Here is a 21,808-nt window from a genome sequence, read left to right on the forward strand (position 1 = left end):
TATTGTAACGGGCTAAATGACTAGTTGTGACATAAAATGTTAAACCATGCAAAATGGAAAGACAACAACAACAACTTTTTAACCTTCTTTAAAAGTGAAACAATAGAAGAAAAGTAGTGATGATACCGAAAGTAAGCCAAGTACAAATGCTTTAGAAGAAAAGGAATCTTTATTAGGCATTAGGAGTATTTAAAGCATTGTTTTACCGTTGCCCCTGGCAGTGAACTTTCGCCACAGCTATTAAATTGTTAGTCATATTGTGTACTAGCTATTTGTGTGAGAAGACTTTTTCAGCCCTATCACTGATAAAAACGAAACGGAGAAACCTAATGTATGTCAATGCAGCACTTCGTCTATGGAGGCAACACTGTAGCTGCGGTCATCAAGTATTCCTTGTAAAGAAGCAACTGCAGATTTCACAGTAGATTTATTTGAATTAATTATTGCTTTCTAAAAATTTCAGAACTAGATTGTGACTTTTCTAATGAATTATGGTTTGGATTTGTTAGTTCTGAGTAAACAGCACGTGTGAAGGCCCCTTGTTTCTGTTTCGTTGTTGCGATGACCGTTTCATTTTCAGTTCTTATTGATGATTTTTTTTTTTTTTTTTAAACAGTGCAGGTTAAGTTGATTTTGTATACTGAGATATATTCTCAATGCCTGGATTAGCACGCTTAGCACATTTAGCCAGGGACCAACGTTGTGAACTACTACAGGGCATCTTTAAAGCCAGTATTTCTTGCACAAAATTTGTGAAGTCACTTGAATGCTTGTTCTTGCCATGGTTTATTTGTTTACAAAACATAGCTTAAAAATAAAAAATTTTTCAATATGCTTTTTTTTTGCCAAATCTTTTAAGTAGTGTAGGAGTAGGTGCTTTAACTACTTTAAGTACAGTCAGAAAATTGGCTTTCTTGCGTTGCTTATATGCCTTTCTTGCGATAATGTGTATATTTTGTTTACGGTTATACTTTTATAAAGTAAAACATGTAAAGTTGTTATTGTGCAGTTAGAGCCAAATAATTAAATATAAGAGCAGTATAACTGCATGACATCTTTTTGAGGTAAAATTGGAATAGAAAAAATATCGATGCATATTGTATGTCAACATTTAGTCCAAAAATATCATTTAATTTTGAGCCATATCTCCCAGCCCTAGCAGTTGATTCGTCAAATAAAAGGAGTGAAGCTGAACACAATTTCACTAAACAATCCAATCAATTTCTGGAATTTCTGTTTTGATTTTTTTTTCCCCACAAGGGCATACTTCAGCCTGTTTTTTATCATTCAATTTAGGAAAGTTGAGTCAAGTTTCTTCTAGAGCACCGTTTAAACAAAGAGCATAGTGTGCCACTTTCTTGAGTCCTGCTGCACTTTTTCCGCAGCCCCACGGAACAGCCAAATTCTGCAGCTCCTCACTCCAGCAAAGAACAACTGCAACAGGTAACTAACATCTTACACACGTGAGTTTAACAAACCATATACAATTAAAATAATATTTTAACTCCTAAGTAACCAATCAAGCACAAACATTAACTGTTCTTGTGACAAGATTGCTTACCAAATAAATATGTGCTGGGAAATTCACATATTAAAAGTTACAATCTGCAGGAAATACTTAACTTGTGCAGGACATCCACAATCTCACACTGAATTTCAAGTTCTGCAAGCCATAGAGTTACTATTTTCTTTTATTTCCCTAAGTATTTTAATGTTGTATGTGAAATATGGATTACACAATTTGTAGCATTTTTCTGAGGATTTGCAAATCTTCCAGCAGCTGAAGTACAACAGTTTTGGAAATGTTCAGACATCCAATAAGTGGGTGATGGCCAGTTGTGTACAGGTAGTTACTGATTTGTGTTTACATATGAAGACAATGTTATCAAAACTAATATTTCTTGCTTTGGAGCTAGTTATAGTTGTATAAATAGAAACAAGTTATGAGGTTGTTGATTAAAAGGTTTAGGAAATAAAAAAGTATATTTGAAAATTGTAACTGCAGTTGGGAACTTTTTGTAACCATGTGTGTTGCATTATAGACCATTCAAATTCATGTTAAAATACTGTTTGTCCAGAAACAGCAATTGTAATTAAACAATCTGTCAGGACTTCACAGTGCATTTGCAGATTATATTACACATGCACTCTGTCATTGTAAATGATTCTATTAGCAACAGAAGATGTGCAGATCCTGTAAGCAGTAAATGTGGATGAACTATATGGTTTGTGGGAGAAAATACGTACTTGAAAATGCAGAAATCTGTGTAAATGTAGAGGGGAACTTTTTTTCCTTCAATTTTTTTTTCTCCTTGAGCCATGTGTGAAATGTAGTATATTCTGAATTTTTTTTTACAGATTGGTTATGTTAATCTCCAAAATGTGTACGTAATGATATAATGATGGATCATTTTGATGCTATTACAGTTTTTTTGGATTGCTATAAATTTGAATCCAAAAGTTTGAATTCACTTGTCTAGAAATAAATAAAAAGCAACCGTATAAAAGTGTTGCACTGTTTCACTAATAACCAGAATTCACCACATACATTTTAAATTCTTTATTATAACGAAGAAAGACTACTTATTCAGCAAATTGCTTATTTTTTGTCCCTTGGTATGATAAAGATATCTTTTTGTAAAAGGTGTATACTACACAGTATATCCTGCACACTTTTTCTTATTTCTGCTTGTCTTTTGCCTTTGTTAAATAGATTTAATAACTTGTTTTTCTTTTATTTCTAAAATAAAAGGCTAATCTGTAAGGTTACTTCAGACAGTGTTTTCCAGTTTAAGGGCAGAAACTCTTTATAAGGGTCAGACTGAATTTTAATAAATTCTGTCTGCCCACAGTATCTCTCTACATTCATTTACATCTGTCACATTTTCCTGTACAACTTTTACCATAAACTGCTCTTAAAGGAAAGAACAATATTCTAGTCCATAGTCTGTGAAGGGTTTATGGGTAAACATAGTTTTTGCGCATTGTGCATTTTTGTGTCCTGCTTATTTATATCTGGTAAGTCTATTTAAATTTTGACATGTTAAGTTAATGTAAGGCATGTTGTTATTTGATATACAAGAGCAAACATCTTACTCCTGATTGATTGTGCTTCATATTTCTGCATTTTTCCATTGTGTGCGCGTGTAATAGATGTGCTTCTGTTAATCACCAGTTAGATAATGCGAAGTCTGGTGACAGACCTCAATCTGGACTTTATTATTTGAACATTGTCTGTGACTAAATTATTTTTCAAAACATACCAATGGCTATGTTCTGTTTTTTCTCTTGGTTTTCCTCTTGCTTATTTATTCTCTTTCATAAATATTTCAGCTCTGACTAATATCCTGAATTGGCCTTCCTTTGCCACCTAAAATAAGCCTCCTTTATATATTGCTTAATCTCTTGGGTAAAAGAGGCTATAAAATGAAATAAAAGAAAATATAAAAAAAGCAAACATTAGGTTTTTCTGGCTTTTGCAAGCAAAATTTATTAAAGGAAGCTAGGAAAAATAAAATCTTATAGTAACAGCAAAAATCCCAGAACAAGCAGAATTTCTCATATAATTTGTTCAAATCAGCGTGGCAGTTAACTCTGGTGCTGTGTTTTTGTTAAACAACCTGAACTATATTTTTGATTGTAAGATTTTATAGACTGGGAGGTTTCATGTACAATTTAGAAAGAATGATATATTCTCATAGATTACATAATTTATCCTATAAATAATGTGCTGTGTATTATTCTTGAAATTTAGTTTTCTTCAATTACAAATCATGCTTTATCTATACTTGAAAGTAAAACCATATTGTCATAAGAACCAATAGAACACTAAGACTGTTCACAATGCTTTCCTTTGCAACTGTACTTTTTAAAACTGATCTTGTAACAGCGCTTTTCAAATCAAGTTTGCCCACAAGTCAAGTTTGTTAAATATTTGACAGTTGCTGTTGTGAGAGTTACTTTTGCCTTTTTACAATATGTAATATTAACTGATTAATAACTCTTAATGAAAATTGTTCTTGCCTCCCCAGTTATTTCTGAATAGCTGTAAAAATAGTCTGTTTTTGTTTGCAGTCACCTGCCATTACACACGCCTTTGAACTTATCTAGAATTACCATTAGAACATAACAAGCCTTAACTGCCCACATTAGCCATCTAGCAATGTACTCAAAACTGACAGACTGCATTTTAGTTGTTGCCACACTATTTGTGTGTGCCATATGTGGTTACATTATATTTAGTTGTTTTGGTGATAGTTAATTTATTATCTTCAAAAATTCAACTAGGGCTATGGATTTTTTTACCAATTAATTTTAGTAGCCCTACTAAGTACATGTCATTGAGAGCAAGAGGTGTTGCTTTGGGCATACTTCATTCTTTTAAAGCATATGCAGTCACAATATTTTGAAATGTGTATACAGTAATCCCTCGCTATATCGTGCTTCGACTTTCGCGGCTTCACTCTATCGCGGATTTTATATGTAAGCATATCTAAATATATAACGCGGATTTTTCGCTGCTTCGCGGGTTTCTGCGGACAATGGGTCTTTTTACTTCTGGTACATGCTTCCTCAGTTGGTTTGCCCAGTTGATTTCATACAAGGGACGCTATTGGCGGATGACTGAGAAGCTACCTAATCAGAGCACACAGTTAAGTTCCTGTGTGCTGATTGGCTCAGCGACGGAGTGCTGCATTAACCAGGAAGTCTCATCTCACTCATTCAGCATTAACGTGCTCCTGCTACTGCTTCAGGGGCCGTGTCCAAGCGCCAACAGAAGATGCAAATGATTGCAGAAAAGGTAAAAGTTTTGGATATGTTGAAGGAAGGGAACAGCTACACCGCTGCAGGACACCATTATGGCATCAATGAGTCCACGATTCTTTTTATTTAAAAAGGAGGAAAAGCATATAAGATCTATGGCCACAGTGTCCTTTAACCAGGGCGCAAAATGAGTTGCAAGTGGATGTGATAAGGCAGTAGTCTGGATGTAATCTGCTTTAGGGATTTGGATTGAAGAGTGCTGGAAGAAGAACAACGGCGGTGCTACACAGTCGCCTGAAGAGGCTCCATTAGAAGAGCTGTAACGCTATCCTTTGTTGTGCAGTAAAATTAAACTCATCGTTATCGGACAAGTCGTTGTGTCATTGTTGGTGAGTAACCATAATTAATTATCTACGTACAGTACTTATTACATGTACATAGTTTAGTGTCACTGTACACACATTTTACTGTACAGTAATCCCTCGCTATATCGCGCTTCGCCTTTCGCGGCTTCACTCTATCGCGGATTTTATATGGAAGCATATTTAAATATATATCGCGGATTTTTTGCTGGTTCGCGGATTTCTGCGGACAATTGGTCTTTTAATTTCTGATACATGCTTCCTCAGTTGGTTTGCCCAGTTGATTTCATACAAGGGACGCTATTGGCAGATGGCTGAGAAGCTACCCAACCACAGCGCGTATTATGTATTAAATAAAACTCCTCAAATATATTGTGAGCACGGGGGCTGTTCGCACCCCTAGAAGATACGGCCGCTCCTCAAAAAACGCTGAAAGATTACCTTCACAGTGCTCCCTTCTTAGCTGGCTGCTTTGCAAGCGATATGCTTCCCGCATGGTGCTTCGCATACTTAAAAGATCAAACAGCACGTATTGATTTTTGATTGTTTGCTCTCTCTCTCTCTGCGCCTGACAGGGGGTGTGAGCAGAGGGGCTGTTCGCATACTGACTTGGAGGATACGGACGCTCCTCTAAAAAATGCTGAAAAATGCTTGCTCCCTTCCTTGCAGCTACTTTGGCTTTTAAGTATGCGAAGCACCGCCGGACAAACAGCCCTATTGATTTTTGACTGTTTGCTTTTTTCTCCCTCTCTCTCTGACGGGCACTCCTTTGAAGAGGAAGATATGTTTGCATTCTTTTAATTGTGAGACAGAACTGTCATCTCTGTCTTGTCATGGAGCACAGTTTAAACTTTTGAAAAAGAGACAAATGTTTGTTTGCAGTGTTTGAATAACGTTCCTGTCTCTCTACAACCTCCTGTGTTTCTGCGCAAATCTGTGACCCAAGCATGACAATATAAAAATAACCATACAAACATATGGTTTCTACTTCGCGGATTTTCTTATTTCGCGGGTGGCTCTGGAACGCAACCCCCGCGATGGAGGAGGGATTACTGTATACAATTTTTCTTGCATTGTACGTATTTATTGCTAGTGGCCTGTCTGTCGTAATGGCTGTAACATATGTGATATCAGAGACGCTCGATATCTTTAAAATAATATTTAGGTTTTACTGTATATAAACTGTGTTTACATACATAATTTCAACGAATCTTACCTAATATCTAAGAGAATACAAAGGGTTTATGCTGTATAATTGTGCGGGAAATGTTTATAATAGTGTGGGAGAGTTTATAAGGGCTTAAAATATATAAAAAGAACCATATGAACATATGGTTTCTACTTCGCGGGGGGTTCTGGAACGCAACCCCCATGATGGAGGAGGGATTACTGTAGTTCATATTGAATTTAAGTATATTGACTACACAGTGTTGCAACAGTTTAAAGTAAGATAGAATCAGAATGTACATGATATGACTAGCTAAGGTTGTAACCAGGAGTGCAGGAATTAATTAGTCAAAGGCCAGGACATGAGAGAAAATCAAAGATGAAGAAACTTAGCAAAAGTCTTCAACCAGAATATTTCACAGACAAAACGTAAGTTGCAAGTTAAAGTTATAAAGCAGGAACGTATTTGTAACCAGATAAATCTTTAAATAAAAAATAAAGCAAGTGTTTTATTTAGTTTTGATTTATTCAAAAACTTGGACAGTCGGGAAGTGTATAATGCTTACCTTTTCTATGGTCATTTTAAAAATGTCATGCATAATACATTACTGGTCGTCTCAGCTTGGCTGCGATATCGCAATCAGCAAGCAGTGGTGGCACCCATAAAAAAAATTTAAAAAATGGTGCTGTGGCAAGCTGTATTTTAAAAATAATGTCTTCAAAAATGTTTTAAATCAGAAAACCAATCTGACCATTAGATTCCTTGACTTCACAATTCCCAAAATGATATATACATTATTTTTAGAGTCCAAGGAAGAGCTGAAAAACTATAAAGTTCAGACCATGACAGTAGATGGTAATCTCACTAGATTAACATAATACAGTACTGAGGAATTTATAAGTCTCCTTATTTTGAATTATCCATCTGTAAAATATAAAATTCTTAAAGGAACCAAGTTCAGGTGTTAACCACATTGAGAGAAAAGAGGATATTGTTGTAGTGTCTTCCAAAACAATATTGCAGCAAAGTGATTGTAAATATCTTAGTGTGCCGAGACAAATTTTTGTTGATATGTGACACACAACTCAGTTTGGCATTGATGTATTATAGTATTTATTGTGTAAAAGAAAATCTCAGCATAGTGTTTCATATGCTTCAGTATAGAGTGCGTGTGAACAGTCATTCAGTATATTGCATATATACTTTTAAGAATGAATAATATCCTAAAAAGCACTGCTGGTAATGCATCTTTTATCTATGTGTGGTCTGCCATGCATTTTGTTTTCAGAACAGCACCATGAGCTGGGCCATGCAGGTATCTGTTGATAGCTAATGGTTGTCAAACGCTTTTGCTTACAGAATTTTTTTTGTCTTAAAACATAGCATATACTGTAGACTTCATTGAAGATGAGACTAGCAAGAGAGAAGACATTCTCTGATTTTTGTCTGCCACATTATATTGTGAATATGAGTGCAAAGTGCTGTGTGCAGTTTTTTAAATTATTTTTTAATCCAATAATTCATCTCACTCTGTCATTTTTAATTCCCCCATTTTTACTTTTTGCCAACTGGAATAAATTAGAAGGAAAAATGTTGATTGTGCACATCCTTAGACTCTCACAAAACGTGTAAGAAATGTGTTTTTATTACTGATCTCATGTTGTTATTGGATAAAATCAATAATAAATATATCCTTTTTTATTTTAAAAGAACATCATGAATTACCCTACTTTATTAAGTAAACCTTATTAAACAAAATGTGGTAATGTAGCATTAAAGCCTAGAAAGGAAATAACCATTGAAGCTTGTCTAACTTAACAGTTGTGAGACAAAGTGATCATTTTAAAATGTCCTCTATAGGACAGAAGGCCAGATAAGGAGATTAAAATATTTACTTTTTTAAGTAGTAGATTAAAATCTTTTTTTGGTGTTCTAATTATTGCTTTCAAAAGGCGGTAATGGGTGATATGGTGGCAAGGAGCAGGCCTCTAAAGATAGAAAGGTGAAAAGGCTAGTCGTGTTTGTTCTGACAGTCCAGGCCTGAATACATTTAAAGCAAGCAAATCTGTCTTGTGTCTCACTGGATCAGGCACTGTAGGATCTTTAAAAGCATGGGTTAGTCCTAAGGAAGATGGTATTAACTGGGTGTTTTTGGTGTTCTCTCCTTCGTTGTAAACTAGTCCTATGTTTTGAACACAAACGAGTAATAACCTTTCAAGGGAAAGTGCAGTAATGGGAAGCATTCAGCATCTTAGCAGAAACTGATGGTTCGGTGTTTATTAATGTCATTAGTTGCTATTTGCATGGGTGATAACAGAGTAGGTCATAGCCACACAGAGTATTTAAATTATGAGGGGAAATATTTCAAAAGTCTTCTGCGATTCTCTCAAATAGGCCTTATATTTTGCATAAATGATGATAGTGATAATAAATGGCAACTTTGCATGAAAGATTTTCATGACATAATGTGGTAATATAATTTTATTATCTAATGTGGTTTATGACCCAAAGAGGTGCTTTTCTTGATAAGTAATACATAAAGTGACAATTTCAAATTCATTCTGCTACAGAAGTGTAAGTCTAAATTAAAATCAAGTTGCATGCTCCAAACCTCTCTGTCTCTCTTACACACTTAAGCAATTTTTGAGACTTTTATTTCACATATTTGACCATTGGGAAGGCATGTGGCTTTAACTGCCTTCAGCTTCACATGCTTGTAGGGTCCTTGATGGAATTTGACGTCAATTTCTGCATCTGTCACAGAGAATAGAACTATCGAATTGGATATATTTCTTACTAAGAGCAGACATTTATTTATTTATATATGCATATTAGAATATGATCATTTTCTTTCATTTCTGGATTTATTTAGAAATTGTATGCATTTTTGTTTTCCTGTTAAATCTGTAAATGGAAAAACATGACATACTTTTAAGTAATTGTTCAAAGATCAGCAATTGAAATACAGTAATCCCTCCTCCATCGCGGGGGTTGCGTTCCAGAGCCACCCGCGAAATAAGAAAATCCGCGAAGTAGAAACCATATGTTTATATGGTTATTTTTATATTGTCATGCTTGGGTCACAGATTTCCGCAGAAACACAGGAGGTTGTAGAGAGACAGGAACGTTATTCAAACATTGCAAACAAACATTTGTCTCTTTTTCAAAAGTTTAAACTGTGCTCCATGACAAGACAGAGATGACAGTTCAGTCTCACAATTAAAAGAATGCAAACATATCTTCCTCTTCAAAGGAGCAAATAAATCAATAGGGTTGTTTGCTTTTAAGTATGCGAAGCACCGCGGCACAAAGCTGTTGAAGGCGGCAGCTCACACCCCCTCCGTCAGGAGCAGAGAGCGAGAGAGACAGATAAAAAAATCAATACGTGCCCTTTGAGCTTTTAAGTATGCGAAGCACCGTGCAGCATACTTAAAAGCTGCACACAGAAGGTAGCAAAGTGAAGATAATCTTTCAGCATTTTTAGACGAGCGTCCGTATCGTCTAGGTGTGCGAACAGCCCCCCTGCTCACACCCCCTACGTCAGGATCACAGATAGTCAGCGCAAGAGAGAGAAAGAAAAGTAAGTTGGGTAACTTCTCAGCCATCTGCCAATAGCGTCCCTTGTATGAAATCAACTGGGCAAACCAACTGAGGAAGCATGTACCTGAAATTAAAAGACCCATTGTCCTCAAAAACCCGCGAAGCAGCGAAAAATCCGCGATATATATTTAAATATGCTTACATATAAAATCCGCGATGGAGTGAAGCCGCGAAGCGCGATATAGCGAGGGATTACTGTATAGCACTTAGTTTCAGATCTTGAATTATCCCTTTTATTCGATGCTAGTGGCACAGTGTCAAAAAATAAATAATCAAAATTATTTACTGTGAAGAAATAAAAAGCTTGCACTCAAAAACACAATTCCAAATAATATATCTATTATTAACATGACTTACTGGTGATGTGGCATATAGTAACCAAAATAATCAAAATAAAATGGAAACTAAATCAAAATTAAACAGAAGTGCTGATAGCTTGTTCTGCAGCCAAAACTCAAATTGGTTTTGAACTTCTTGGCTTTTTTATGGATTTTTGCAAACCTCACGTTTGTAATCTTGGGGTTATTTTTGATGGCAGCCTCCCTTTATGAGAAACAAATTAATTGTTTGAGTTGTTTTTTTCCAGCTTCGTCTTTTAACCAAGGTTAAACCTTTTTTTTATCTCCTTGGGATTTTGAGAAAGTTGCTCATGCTTTTATCCTTTCTCAGTTTGATTACTGTAACTTGTATTATTATGCAGTTGGTCCGGAATGGTGCTGCCATTTTTTGGTTGGGGCAAGAAAGTTTGATTCTGTATCTCCAATTTTAGCCTCTTTACACTGGCTGCCTTTTAGTTTCAAAATTGATTTTAAAATTTTGCTGCTGGTTTTTAAATCAATACATGGGTATGTTCCTATCTATTTACCCAAATTGAGCGTTTTACACCAGCCATCCAGAGAACTTGTCTCTTGTTGTCCCTCGTACGAAGTGTAAAAGTAAGGGTGACAGGTCTTTTGCATCTGCTGCACCTTGTGTTTCAAATTCTTTACCTAATTACATTAAGGAATCACCTGCAATTGATCTGTTTAAAACTAGATTGAAAATGTATTTCTATTCTCTTGCTTTCCATGACCTGCAATGATACTGGTGGTTCCCTCCTCTTGTCATTTGTTTCGGTTTACTGCTGGTTGTATTGTGTTTTATTGTATTCATTTTATTTATTGTATGTTTCATTGTAAAGCACTTTGGGTAAAGCATTACTGATGTTGTTTTAAATGTGCTCTATAAATAAATTGACATTGACATGCATCAGTATGAACCAAATTACCATCCATCCATCCATTGTCTCCCGCTTATCCGAGGTTGGGTCGCGGGGGCAGCAGCTTGAGCAGAGATGCCCAGACTTCCCTCTCCCCGGCCACTTCTTCTAGCTCTTCCGGGAGAATCCCAAGGCGTTCCCAGGCCAGTCGAGAGACATAGTCCCTCCAGCGTGTCCTGGGTCTTCCCTGGGGCCTCCTCCCGGTTGGACGTGCCCGGAACACCTCACCAGGGAGGCGTCCAGGAGGCATCCTGATCAGATGCCCGAGCCACCTCATCTGACTCCTCTCGATGCGGAGGAGCAGCGGCTCTACTCTGAGCCCCTCCCGGATGACTGAACTTCTCACCCTATCTTTAAGGGAAAGCCCAGACTCATTTCAGCCGCTTGTATTCGCGATCTCGTTCTTTCGGTCACTACCCATAGCTCATGACCATAGGTGAGGGTAGGAACATAGATCGACTGGTAAATTGAGAGCTTCGCCTTGCGGCTCAGCTCCTTTTTCACCACGACAGACCGATGCAATGCCCGCATTACTGCGGATGCCGCACCGATCCGCCTGTCGATCTCACGCTCCATTCTTCCCTCACTCGTGAACAAGACCCCGAGATACTTGAACTCCTCCACTTGGGGCAGGATCTCGCTACCAACCCTGAGAGGGCACTCCACCCTTTTCCGGCTGAGGACCATGGTCTCGGATTTGGAGGTGCTGATTCTCATCCCAGCCGCTTCACACTCGGCTGCGAACCGATCCAGAGAGAGCTGAAGATCACGGCCTGATGAAGCAAACAGGACAACATCATCTGCAAAAAGCAGTGACCCAATCCTGAGCCCACCAAACTGGACCCCCTCAACACCCTGGCTGCGCCTAGAAATTCTGTCCATAAAAGATATGAACAGAATCGGTGACAAAGGGCAGCCCTGGCGGAGTCCAACTCTCACTGGAAACGGGTTCGACTTACTGCCGGCAATGCGGACCAAGCTCTGGCACCGATCATACAGGGACTGAACAGCCCTTATCAGGGGGGCCGGTACCCCATACTCTCGGAGTACCCCCCACAAGATTCCCCGAGGGACACGGTCGAATGCCTTTTCTAAGTCCACAAAACACATGTAGACTGGTTGGGCAAACTCCCATGCACCCTCCAGGACCCTGCTAAGGGTATAGAGCTGGTCCACTGTTCCGCGACCAGGACGAAAACCACACTGTTCCTCCTGAATCCGAGGCTCGACTATCCGACGGACCCTCCTCTCCAGGACCCCTGAATAGACTTTTCCAGGGAGGCTGAGGAGTGTGATCCCTCTGTAGTTGGAACACACCCTCCGATCCCCCTTCTTAAAGAGGGGGACCACCACCCCGGTCTGCCAATCCAGAGGCACTGTCCCTGATGTCCATGCGATGTTGCAGAGGCGTGTCAGCCAAGACAGTCCTACAACATCCAGAGCCTTGAGGAACTCCGGGCGTGTATCATCCACCCCCGGGGCCCTACCACCAAGGAGTTTTTTGACCACCTCGGTGACCTCAGTCCCAGAGATGGGGGAGCCCACCTCTGAGTCCCCAGGCTCTGCTTCCTCATTGGAAGGCATGTTAATGGGATTGAGGAGGTCTTCGAAGTATTCCCCCCACCGACCCACAACATCCCGAGTCGAGGTCAGCAGCGCACCATCCCCACCATATACAGTGTTGACACTGCACTGCTTCCCCTTCCTGAGACGCCGGATGGTGGACCAGAATCTCCTCGAAGCCGTCCGAAAGTCATTCTCCATGGCCTCCCCAAACTCCTCCCACGCCCGAGTTTTTGCCTCAGCAACCACCAAAGCCGCATTCCGCTTGGCCTGCCGGTACCTATCAGCTGCCTCCGGGGTCCCACAGGACAAAAGGGTCCTGTAGGACTCCTTCTTCAGCTTGACGGCATCCTTCACCGCCAGTGTTCACCAGCGGGTTCGGGGATTGCCACCACGACAGGCACCGACCACCTTACGGCCACAGCTCCGGTCAGCTGCCTCAACAATAGAGGCACGGAACATGGCCCATTCGGACTCAATGTCCCCCACCTCCCTCGGGAAGTGGTCGAAGTTCTGCTGGAGGTGGGAGTTGAAGCTACTTCTGACAGGGGGCTCTGCCAGACGTTCCCAGCAGACCCTCACAACACGTTTGGGCCTACCACGCCTGACCGGCATCCTCCCCCACCATCGAAGCCAACTCACCACCAGGTGGTGATCAGTTGACAGCTCCGCCCCTCTCTTCACCCGAGTGTCCAAGACATGTGGCCGCAAGTCCGACGACACGACCACAAAGTCGATCATCGAACTGAGGCCTAGGGTGTCCTGGTGCCAAGTGCACATATGAACACCCCTATGCTTGAACATGGTGTTCGTTATGGACAATCCGTGACGAGCACAGAAGTCCAATAACAAAACACCGCTCGGGTTCAGATCAGGGGGGCCATTCCTCCCAATCACGCCCTTCCAGGTCTCACTGTCATTGCCCACGTGAGCATTGAAGTCTCCCAGCAGAACGAGGGAGTCCCCAGAAGGTATGCCCTCTAGCACCCCCTCCAGGGACTCCAAAAAGGGTGGGTACTCCGAACTGCTGTTCGGTGCATACGCACAAACAACAGTTAGGACCCGTCCCCCCACCCGAAGGCGAAGGGAGGCTACCCTCTCGTCCACCGGGGTAAACCCCAATGTACAGGCTCCAAGTTGGGGGGGGCAATAAGTATACCCACACCTGCTCGGCGCCTCTCACCGGGGGCAACTCCAGAGTGGTAGAGAGTCCAGCCCCTCTCAAGGAGATTGGTTCCAGAGTCCAAGCTGTGCGTCGAGGTGAGTCCGACTATATCTAGCCGGAACCTCTCAACTTCGCGCACTAGCTCAGGCTCCTTCCCCTTCAGAGAGGTGACATTCCACGTCCCAAGAGCCAGTTTCTGTAGCCGAGGATCGGACCGCCAAGGTCCCCGCCTTCGGCCACCACCCAACTCACACTGCACCCGACCTCCTTGGCCCCTCCCATAGGTGGTGAGCCCATGGGAAGGGGGACCCACGTTGCCTCTTCGGGCTGTGCTCGGCCGAGCCCCATGGGTGCAGGCCCGGCCACCAGGCGCTCGCCATCAAGCCCCACCTCCAGGCCTGGCTCCAGAGTGGGGCCCCGGTGACCCGCGTCCGGGCAAGGGAAAACGCCGTCCAAAATTGTTTTTCTTCATAGGAGGTTTGTTTAAACCGCTCTTTGTCTCATCCCTCACCTAGGACCAGTTTGCCTTGGGTGGCCCTACCAGGGGCATAAAGCCCCGGACAACAGAGCTCCTAGGATCATTGGGACACGCAAACCCCTCCACCACGATAAGGTGACGGTTAAAGGAGGGGGAACCAAATTACGAATTACAAATTATAATATTAACTCTAATGTGAAATAAATGTTAACTTGCTTTATATAAATGTAATAAATTAATTTTCCTAAGCTCATACTGCTTTTAGATTAACTTGTATACAACAAAAAAAAATATTTTTGGAATAAAGACTTCTTGTTGATCTACACAGGTTAAGATATATTCATAAATTATTTAAGTAGTAAATGGGAGTGCCAGACTTCTGAGATCTCACTTAACGTAATTGATGGTATTTTTCTACTCTTAATTGTTTTCTCTATATTACAGTATATACTTATTATAAAGAATTTTTAATAGGTTTGTATTTACATTCTGTAGCACAAATTATGTGAAAATGTTGTTTAATATTACTTGAAAAATTAATTTGTTGCAATGGTATGATTCTTCTTTACAGATCCAGTAATTGTAAGGTGTAGCCAGAAACAACCTTGAGATGGCAAGCAAGATTTCCAAAGATGAGCTCCAAGAACTTAGAGAAGCTTTTGAGAAAGTTGGTATGTAAAAATAGTGTTCACAAATCTGTAAAACACATTTCTTTTTGTGTGCTTTACGTATATGCATGTATATTATAAATGTGTGCATGTAACTATACTGTATATGGTGACCTCAGTTATAGAGAGAGAGAGTGGGGGGTTAAGAGTATGCGTTGAATTAATGTTGCCGCACCCATCACATAATGAACCACCTGGATTGGTGGCCCAAATGCAGCAGGTGACACCTCGGCAACACACTGGAACAGTGTGAGGTTTTTTTTTTGTTGTGGCTGGAGTGTCAATCCTGCCATCAACCCCCAATTTTTCCCTGTAGGGTGGAGGACCTTGTGGCAGGGCTGGATGCAGATTAACATCATACCTAGGATGAAGCAATTATTTGCAGGTTAAAGTCCTTGCTCAAGGGCCCAGTGGAGCAGAGTCACTTCTGATGTTTACAGGATTCAACCCAGCAACCTTCTAATTGCCAGTGCAGATTCATAGCCTCAGAGCTGAAATTAAGATACTGTATATGAACAAACTTACTGGTTTTTTATTAAGATAAAATAAACAGAAATAAACTCAATGTCCCTTTTGCACATGTAGCAACAGTATGAGCCATACTATAGAAATGTTTTGTGGTGTAAAAGTGTTCACAAAAGGCACTTGGGTTATTTTTATATTGTTGGACAAGTTAATACTGGAAAATAGCTAAAGTGTTAGCCTTGATTTGCACATACGTCCTGCAAAATTTACCTACTCAACATTTGAGCACAGATAAGCTCAAGTACAAAACAAGAATAACTCAACAGTTGTTGAGACTAGCTATGTCAACTTTGATACCATACCAGGGGCTAGAAGCAACTCCAGTGCTCAAGAGGCATCCCTGCTGGGATTCATTGATGTGTAGGTCCTTCTACAGACTGCTTCCCTACTTCAGAATACCCCAGAGAAAGCCAGAAACTACTACCCTGTCGGGTTTTTCTATCCCAATAGCTACCTTTGAAAGGACTACATAATCTAATGGAAGCAAAGGGCTAATCGCTACCCCTTACGAACAGTTCATAACCAAAATGGGCACAGTTCATTTCATTAACAAGAATCAGTCAGTGGTAAATGTCATTAAACAACAGGACAACTTAAAAGCAATACTCAAACTATTTCAGTCATTACTTACGTTTATTTGAAGGGGAAACTAGGTGTAAATGTTAGATTTGAAAACATTCAACCCAAATGATTTAAATACAGCCACCTATGAAGCTTGTTGCATGACCCTGAAGTTTTAGTTGTTGCAGTCTTTGTTTTCTTAAACCAGGTGTGATGTTTGGATGCTGAAGGGCGGTCTGTTGGTGGCAGTTCTCTCTAGTTCTCTCTAGCTTACTCTGTCTCTCTGCTTCTTTTAAAATCCTTCTTATACATGGTGTCATGCTGGCTGCCTTATGCAACATACTGCATCAGTCAAAAAACTGGGACAGCTGATGTGGTCCCATGGTCTGGTTGATTGTTAATGAAATTGATTTTCAAACCTGTTAATTTTAAAGTCCCAAGCATCCATTTCACATAATGTTATAACCATACAAACTTTGGTCATTTTAACCAAGCATAAAAATATACATTCTAATAAACAATGCCACCATTTTAATAAAGCTATACTTATTTTCCCAGAACTCATGTCATTATTGGTTTGTGTCCGTCATACAGTAAACGTTTAGATAAGAAACAAGTACTGCAAAATGAAAATATTTATAATCACACTTCAAAAATTAGAAATGTCAAGCTGGTTTTACTACACAAATAAAAAATAGCCTATATAAATAAATGTATATTTTAACAGTAGAACAAGCTGTAGTGCAAATAGTGATCAAAACTTATTAAAACCTATTAAGTGTATTTTTACACTAAAGCAGTATATAACTACCAGTAGCAGTTCATCAAATCAATGTGCGAGAATGTGTATGTTTTTTGTTAGACAAAGGATGAGAACTGCTTTTTTAATTGGGCTTTGTTTCAGGTAAGTACATTACAGAAGAAATTAAGCAGTATGACATGTTGCAATTAGGAGAAACATTTTATTTTCTTTAATGAAATATGTAGTATGGACACATTTTCTTTACATATGTTATTAGTTAAATTATGTATTTTAAGCAATTTTTTTTATTTAAGTACTTTTATGGTCACTGAACAATAAACATACAAAATTTGTAACACCTGAAGTCTATAGTTCAAAAAAAATTCCAGAGGTAGCACTTTAATGTAGAACATAAGGCTTCTCAGCATCTGGTTATGCAGGAGCTTAGTGTAAAAGTGTGTGTGTTTTTTTTTTTTTTTTTTTAAAGAAAAATTGAATTGACTTTGTAACATGATATTGGTGGTCAGTATTAGCCCTAAAAAATCTGATTGAAGCATTCCTATGCAAAATTTAAAGCTAAACAAAGTTGACTTTATCCAATGCATTATTGTGGGATGGGTGTAACTCACCAGGTTCATTATTGGATTGGTCTACTCTGTCACTCTAAACTTCATACATACAGAAAGACACACACACACACACACACAGACCTTATCCACACACTCATCTATTATAAATGATGCCTGCACAACCTATCACTCCTCTTCTCCACCCTAGCTTTGGCATGAACAACACACAGGTACCTCTAGATATAACTTAGGCTTAAGGCCTGGTGTCAAGTATAACCTAGACACATAATGGCTGATGCTCCTTCACATTGTACATGGACATAACCTACACTTCAAAGAGAAGACTTTATTTTAAAACAACTATAGGGATCCACTCAACTAATTCCCTTCATAATTTTAAACATTTAAGTTTTGTCACCTCTTAATTTCCATTTGTTTAAACTGAAAAGGTTCAACTGCTTCAACCTTTTGTCACAGCTCATTCCTTTCAATCCCAGAATAAAACCTAGTTGCTCTTTTCTGAACTTTTTCTAGTGTTGCTATATCTTTTTTTGTAATATGGAGACCAAAGCTAAAGACCGTGATCCAGATGAGGTCTCACTGGTGCATTATAACCTCACATGATCTGTATGTTACACAACCATGCTATATAACCTAACCTCTTATGAGCATTCTTGATCACTTTTTTACATTGTACCTGTAGATTCCAGTAAGATGGCAGTGCATGAAGATGTAGTAGCTGCTCTGGAACTGAAGAATTCGGTGCTAAATGTTTGTCTCTTGTGTTGATTGTACTGTGTAAACTGTGGAAAACCTACTGTCGCTATACGCTGCTTTACATCAGCGATCACTGCTAAACATACATCACAGACCACAGCTTTACACAGATTGTCTATCAAAAGCAAGGACTGTTTCAGCCACAGACAATGTGAATGAAAATAGAAGCGAGGTAAACAAACTCGTGTCCACCTTAGGATATAAAAAATAGTCCAGTCAGGCCAGTGCTGCCTTCTATCCTGCTTTCAAGTGTTCGCTCACTGAACAACAAACTGGGTGACCTATAATTTCAACAGATAACCCAGCGAGAGAAGAGGGACTGTGCCGTTGTTATGCAGCCACATTTCAGTAATAATAAAAACATCCCTGATGTGGCCATTCACCTGGATGGGCTGAATGCTTTCTGAGCGGACAGAGCTGCTACAACAACCAGTAAGGTGTGTGGTTATATGAATGGTGCGGAAACGCTGCAGAAGAGTTAAGCCACTGCTCTCTAATGCTGGAATGCCTAACGGTAAAGTGCAATCCTTTTTACCTACCACCGGAGTATACTATGTTTATTCTGGCCGTTTACATCCATCCGAGAGTCAATTCTAAAAATGAGCATGGTCTACTTTTAAGAACTGTTACAGAGCTGCAAGCCACGTGTCCTGATGCTTTTATTATTGTGGCTATAGATTTTAATCACATAAACTTGAAGACAGTTCTCCACAGCTTTGATCAACACGGGAACTTTCCACCCAGGGTAAAGAACAAACTGGACCTTGTTTTTACAAACTCTTGGAAAGCCTAGGAAGCCAAACTAGTACCACATCTCAATTTTTCTTATCATATTTCAGTGATGCTACTGCCTGCATATAGAACACTGCTTAAATTGTCCACACCAACTCTCAAACAGATCAGGGTGTGGCAAGAGTGAGCTGTTTCAGCCTTGCAGGACTATTTTGATAACACGGGCTGTGCCACGTTTAAAGCATCTGACACTTACAGCCAACAGATCAACTTAGAGGATCATCATCAGCCACTGGCTATGTTAATAAGTGCATACCTGTAGATAATGTGACTGTCTCGGAGACCTTCAGAACACAAGCAAACCTGAAACCTTAGGTGACATTAGAGGTATGCTCCCTGCTAAAAGACTGTAATGCTGCCTTTAAATTGGGTGACAAGGTAGCTGTCAGAACTGCCTATCTCTGGGCATCATAGCAGCTAAGTGAGAGTACGGCAAGAAAATCCACATCCACTTTGGGAACACGAGACACATGGAAAATGTAGCAGGGAATTAGTCATCACAGATTACAATACCACACTACTTGTCTGCACTGGTGATGCCTACCTTCCAGATGTCCTACACAATTTCTATGCATGGTTTGATGCCCTAAATGACATACCTACCAGGAAGTCCATCCCCCCACTTGAAGAGTAGGTACAGTATTTGTCCAGTGTGGACGTGAGAAGAGCTTTGTTGAATGTAAACCCACGCAAAGCTGCAGGACACGACAACATACCTGGCTGTGTAATCGAGGAATATGCAAATGAGCTGATAGACACCTTCAGTATTTCCCTGAGGCAGGCAGTTGTCCCCAAGTTCTTTAAAACCACCACCATCATACAGATCATGTTCTCAGTCATACCAAGTACACCTCACTACAGCCTGCAGAACTGGACAGAGTGGGGCTGTGTATTTGAATCTTGGCCCCATTTGCTTGCAAAGAGTGTTTCAGAAATAGATTAGCTTTGTAAAGCAGAAGGATATATATAATAATACTGTGGCAATTTTACGCATAAAAACGTTATTTGGAAGCAACAAAATTGCAGTTGGAAGCAGACACAATTTTGTGATTATAATATATACTAAGTAGAATCCTAATGCTTATGGGCTCTGTTTGAATGCAACATGTAACAGATTATGAAAGGGGTATAATCTGCAATTGGAAATTAGATGGTAAAAATCTAATTTCCCATTAAAAATGCTGAAGAGGATTGACCTCAAAATACCAATAAGTGAATCTATAATACTGCAGGTGTTGTTCAGATGATAGTGTCTGAACTAATAGTTACTTGTTAGGAATGCTAAAATTGATAATGTTTTTTTTTTTTCTCCCATAGATCTCAATGGTAATGGCTTCGTTTCTGATTATGAACTCCATGAACTATTCAGAGAAGCAAATCTTCCACTTCCCGGTTATAAAGTGAGAGAAATAATTCAAAGACTGATGACGGAGGGAGACAAAGACAAGGATGGCAAAATTAGCTTTGATGAGTTTGTTTCTGTAAGCACTTGTGAGATCAATGTTAAATTTTATTAGTTGTTTAAAGTTACCGAAAATTCTTCAGGGTGAGGATTTAAGCTTCATTAACCCATGTAAAACATGTAGAAATGTACCTTTGGTGGGCTTTGAATATTTACCTCTAGAGTGAAATTAACATTTCTTTTTTCCATTGTACATTAGAGCAATTTGGATTTGAGATGGAAAGATACTGAAATCTTTTCATCTTTATGTACAGTATTTTTGTGTGCATGCACTTCAAAATCCTTAGAGTAAGACATAGTCATCTATCAATATTTTCAAATGACAATAGTTACTGTTGTATAATACCTGGAATTTTTAATTTAGTCCATTCACATTATCAAACTTTTCTTTTATTGTTTTGTTTTTCTTTTCCATAATGGTTGCTGTGTCCAATTTACTTAACATCTTTCTTTTAGATAGTAGGATGCATGACTCCTTGAAGTGCAAGCCAAGGGAATAACATAGCCAGTTTCCTTCTTCCTGTAATGAACTTCCTTTTTTTAAAGGAATGGTTATCACTATTTCAATAATGGTTCATGCATAATTGTGTGTGTGTGTGATTTAGTAATTCACAGATCTAAATTGACCTGCTGTTGTAGTGTGTATGAGGAGTGATAGATACATAACACTTTGTGTCCCCAATGAGAAAATCAAATTTCACAAAGGAAATAAATAAATAGTCCAGCATTAAATTAACTTCTGAAATAAGCCAGTTCTTCACAGTACTCAAATATCACAGTACCCGAGCTAGCCATAACTAATTTAGTCCTCTCTCTGGACATTCGGCTGTTCCATCTCCAGATGAGCTTGCAGTTTCTATCCTTTCTCCGGCCATTCGCCCTTTGGCCCAATTTCATTTACGGACGAGCAGCTCTTCTGACAGGGTGTAACAGGGATGCTTAGGTGGTAGTGATTGCAGTACTACCAAGCAAATACAGGAATATTTAAAACATCCAATATTTTTTAAAGTCTTTTTATATTCTGTGTTATAAATATAGGCAGCCATCGGATCTTTTACTCTCACCATGTGGCATTTCTCAAGTTCATAGCGTGTCTGAGAGGCAGTTGAGGCAGGCTGGTGCACGGGTCTGGGTCTGAATTGACAGCAGCATCTCTTCAGTTTAGTTTAAAAATTCATTCAAAAACATTTGATAGAAAGCCAGAGGCCAAATCCTAATATTACTAATTAATATTATTATTAATGGTTTAATGTAATTTATTAATTCTAAGTAAATTTTAAAAAGATTAAAAAAAAGAGAAAGAGAGCCACTGTAAAGTGCTTTATACTGTAACAAGACCTTGAATAAAGATTAG

At 39.3% G+C, this 21,808-nt stretch overlaps 1 protein-coding gene across 16 annotated transcripts in view; it reads left to right on the plus strand.

The window, feature by feature from the left end:
- LOC114662240 (plastin-3) overlaps positions 1-21,808 on the plus strand; it is a 132,519-nt gene that overhangs the window by 25,505 nt on the left and 85,206 nt on the right. For 12 of the 16 annotated variants that reach the window (XM_051935442.1, XM_051935458.1, XM_051935456.1 and 9 more), the window contains exons 2-3: positions 14,930-15,029; positions 20,310-20,473. The exons of 2 other annotated variants lie outside the window; for them this stretch is intronic. In XM_051935442.1, the coding sequence (XP_051791402.1) occupies positions 14,969-15,029; positions 20,310-20,473 (225 nt within the window). In that variant the 5' untranslated portion in view covers positions 14,930-14,968. The remainder of the gene's footprint in view (positions 1-14,929; positions 15,030-20,309; positions 20,474-21,808) is intronic. 2 more of the 16 variants (XM_051935447.1, XM_051935451.1) reach the window with 1 other exon arrangement.

The sequence above is a fragment of the Erpetoichthys calabaricus genome, chromosome 12 (assembly GCF_900747795.2).
Source record: "Erpetoichthys calabaricus chromosome 12, fErpCal1.3, whole genome shotgun sequence".
Lineage (NCBI taxonomy): Eukaryota > Metazoa > Chordata > Cladistia > Polypteriformes > Polypteridae > Erpetoichthys > Erpetoichthys calabaricus.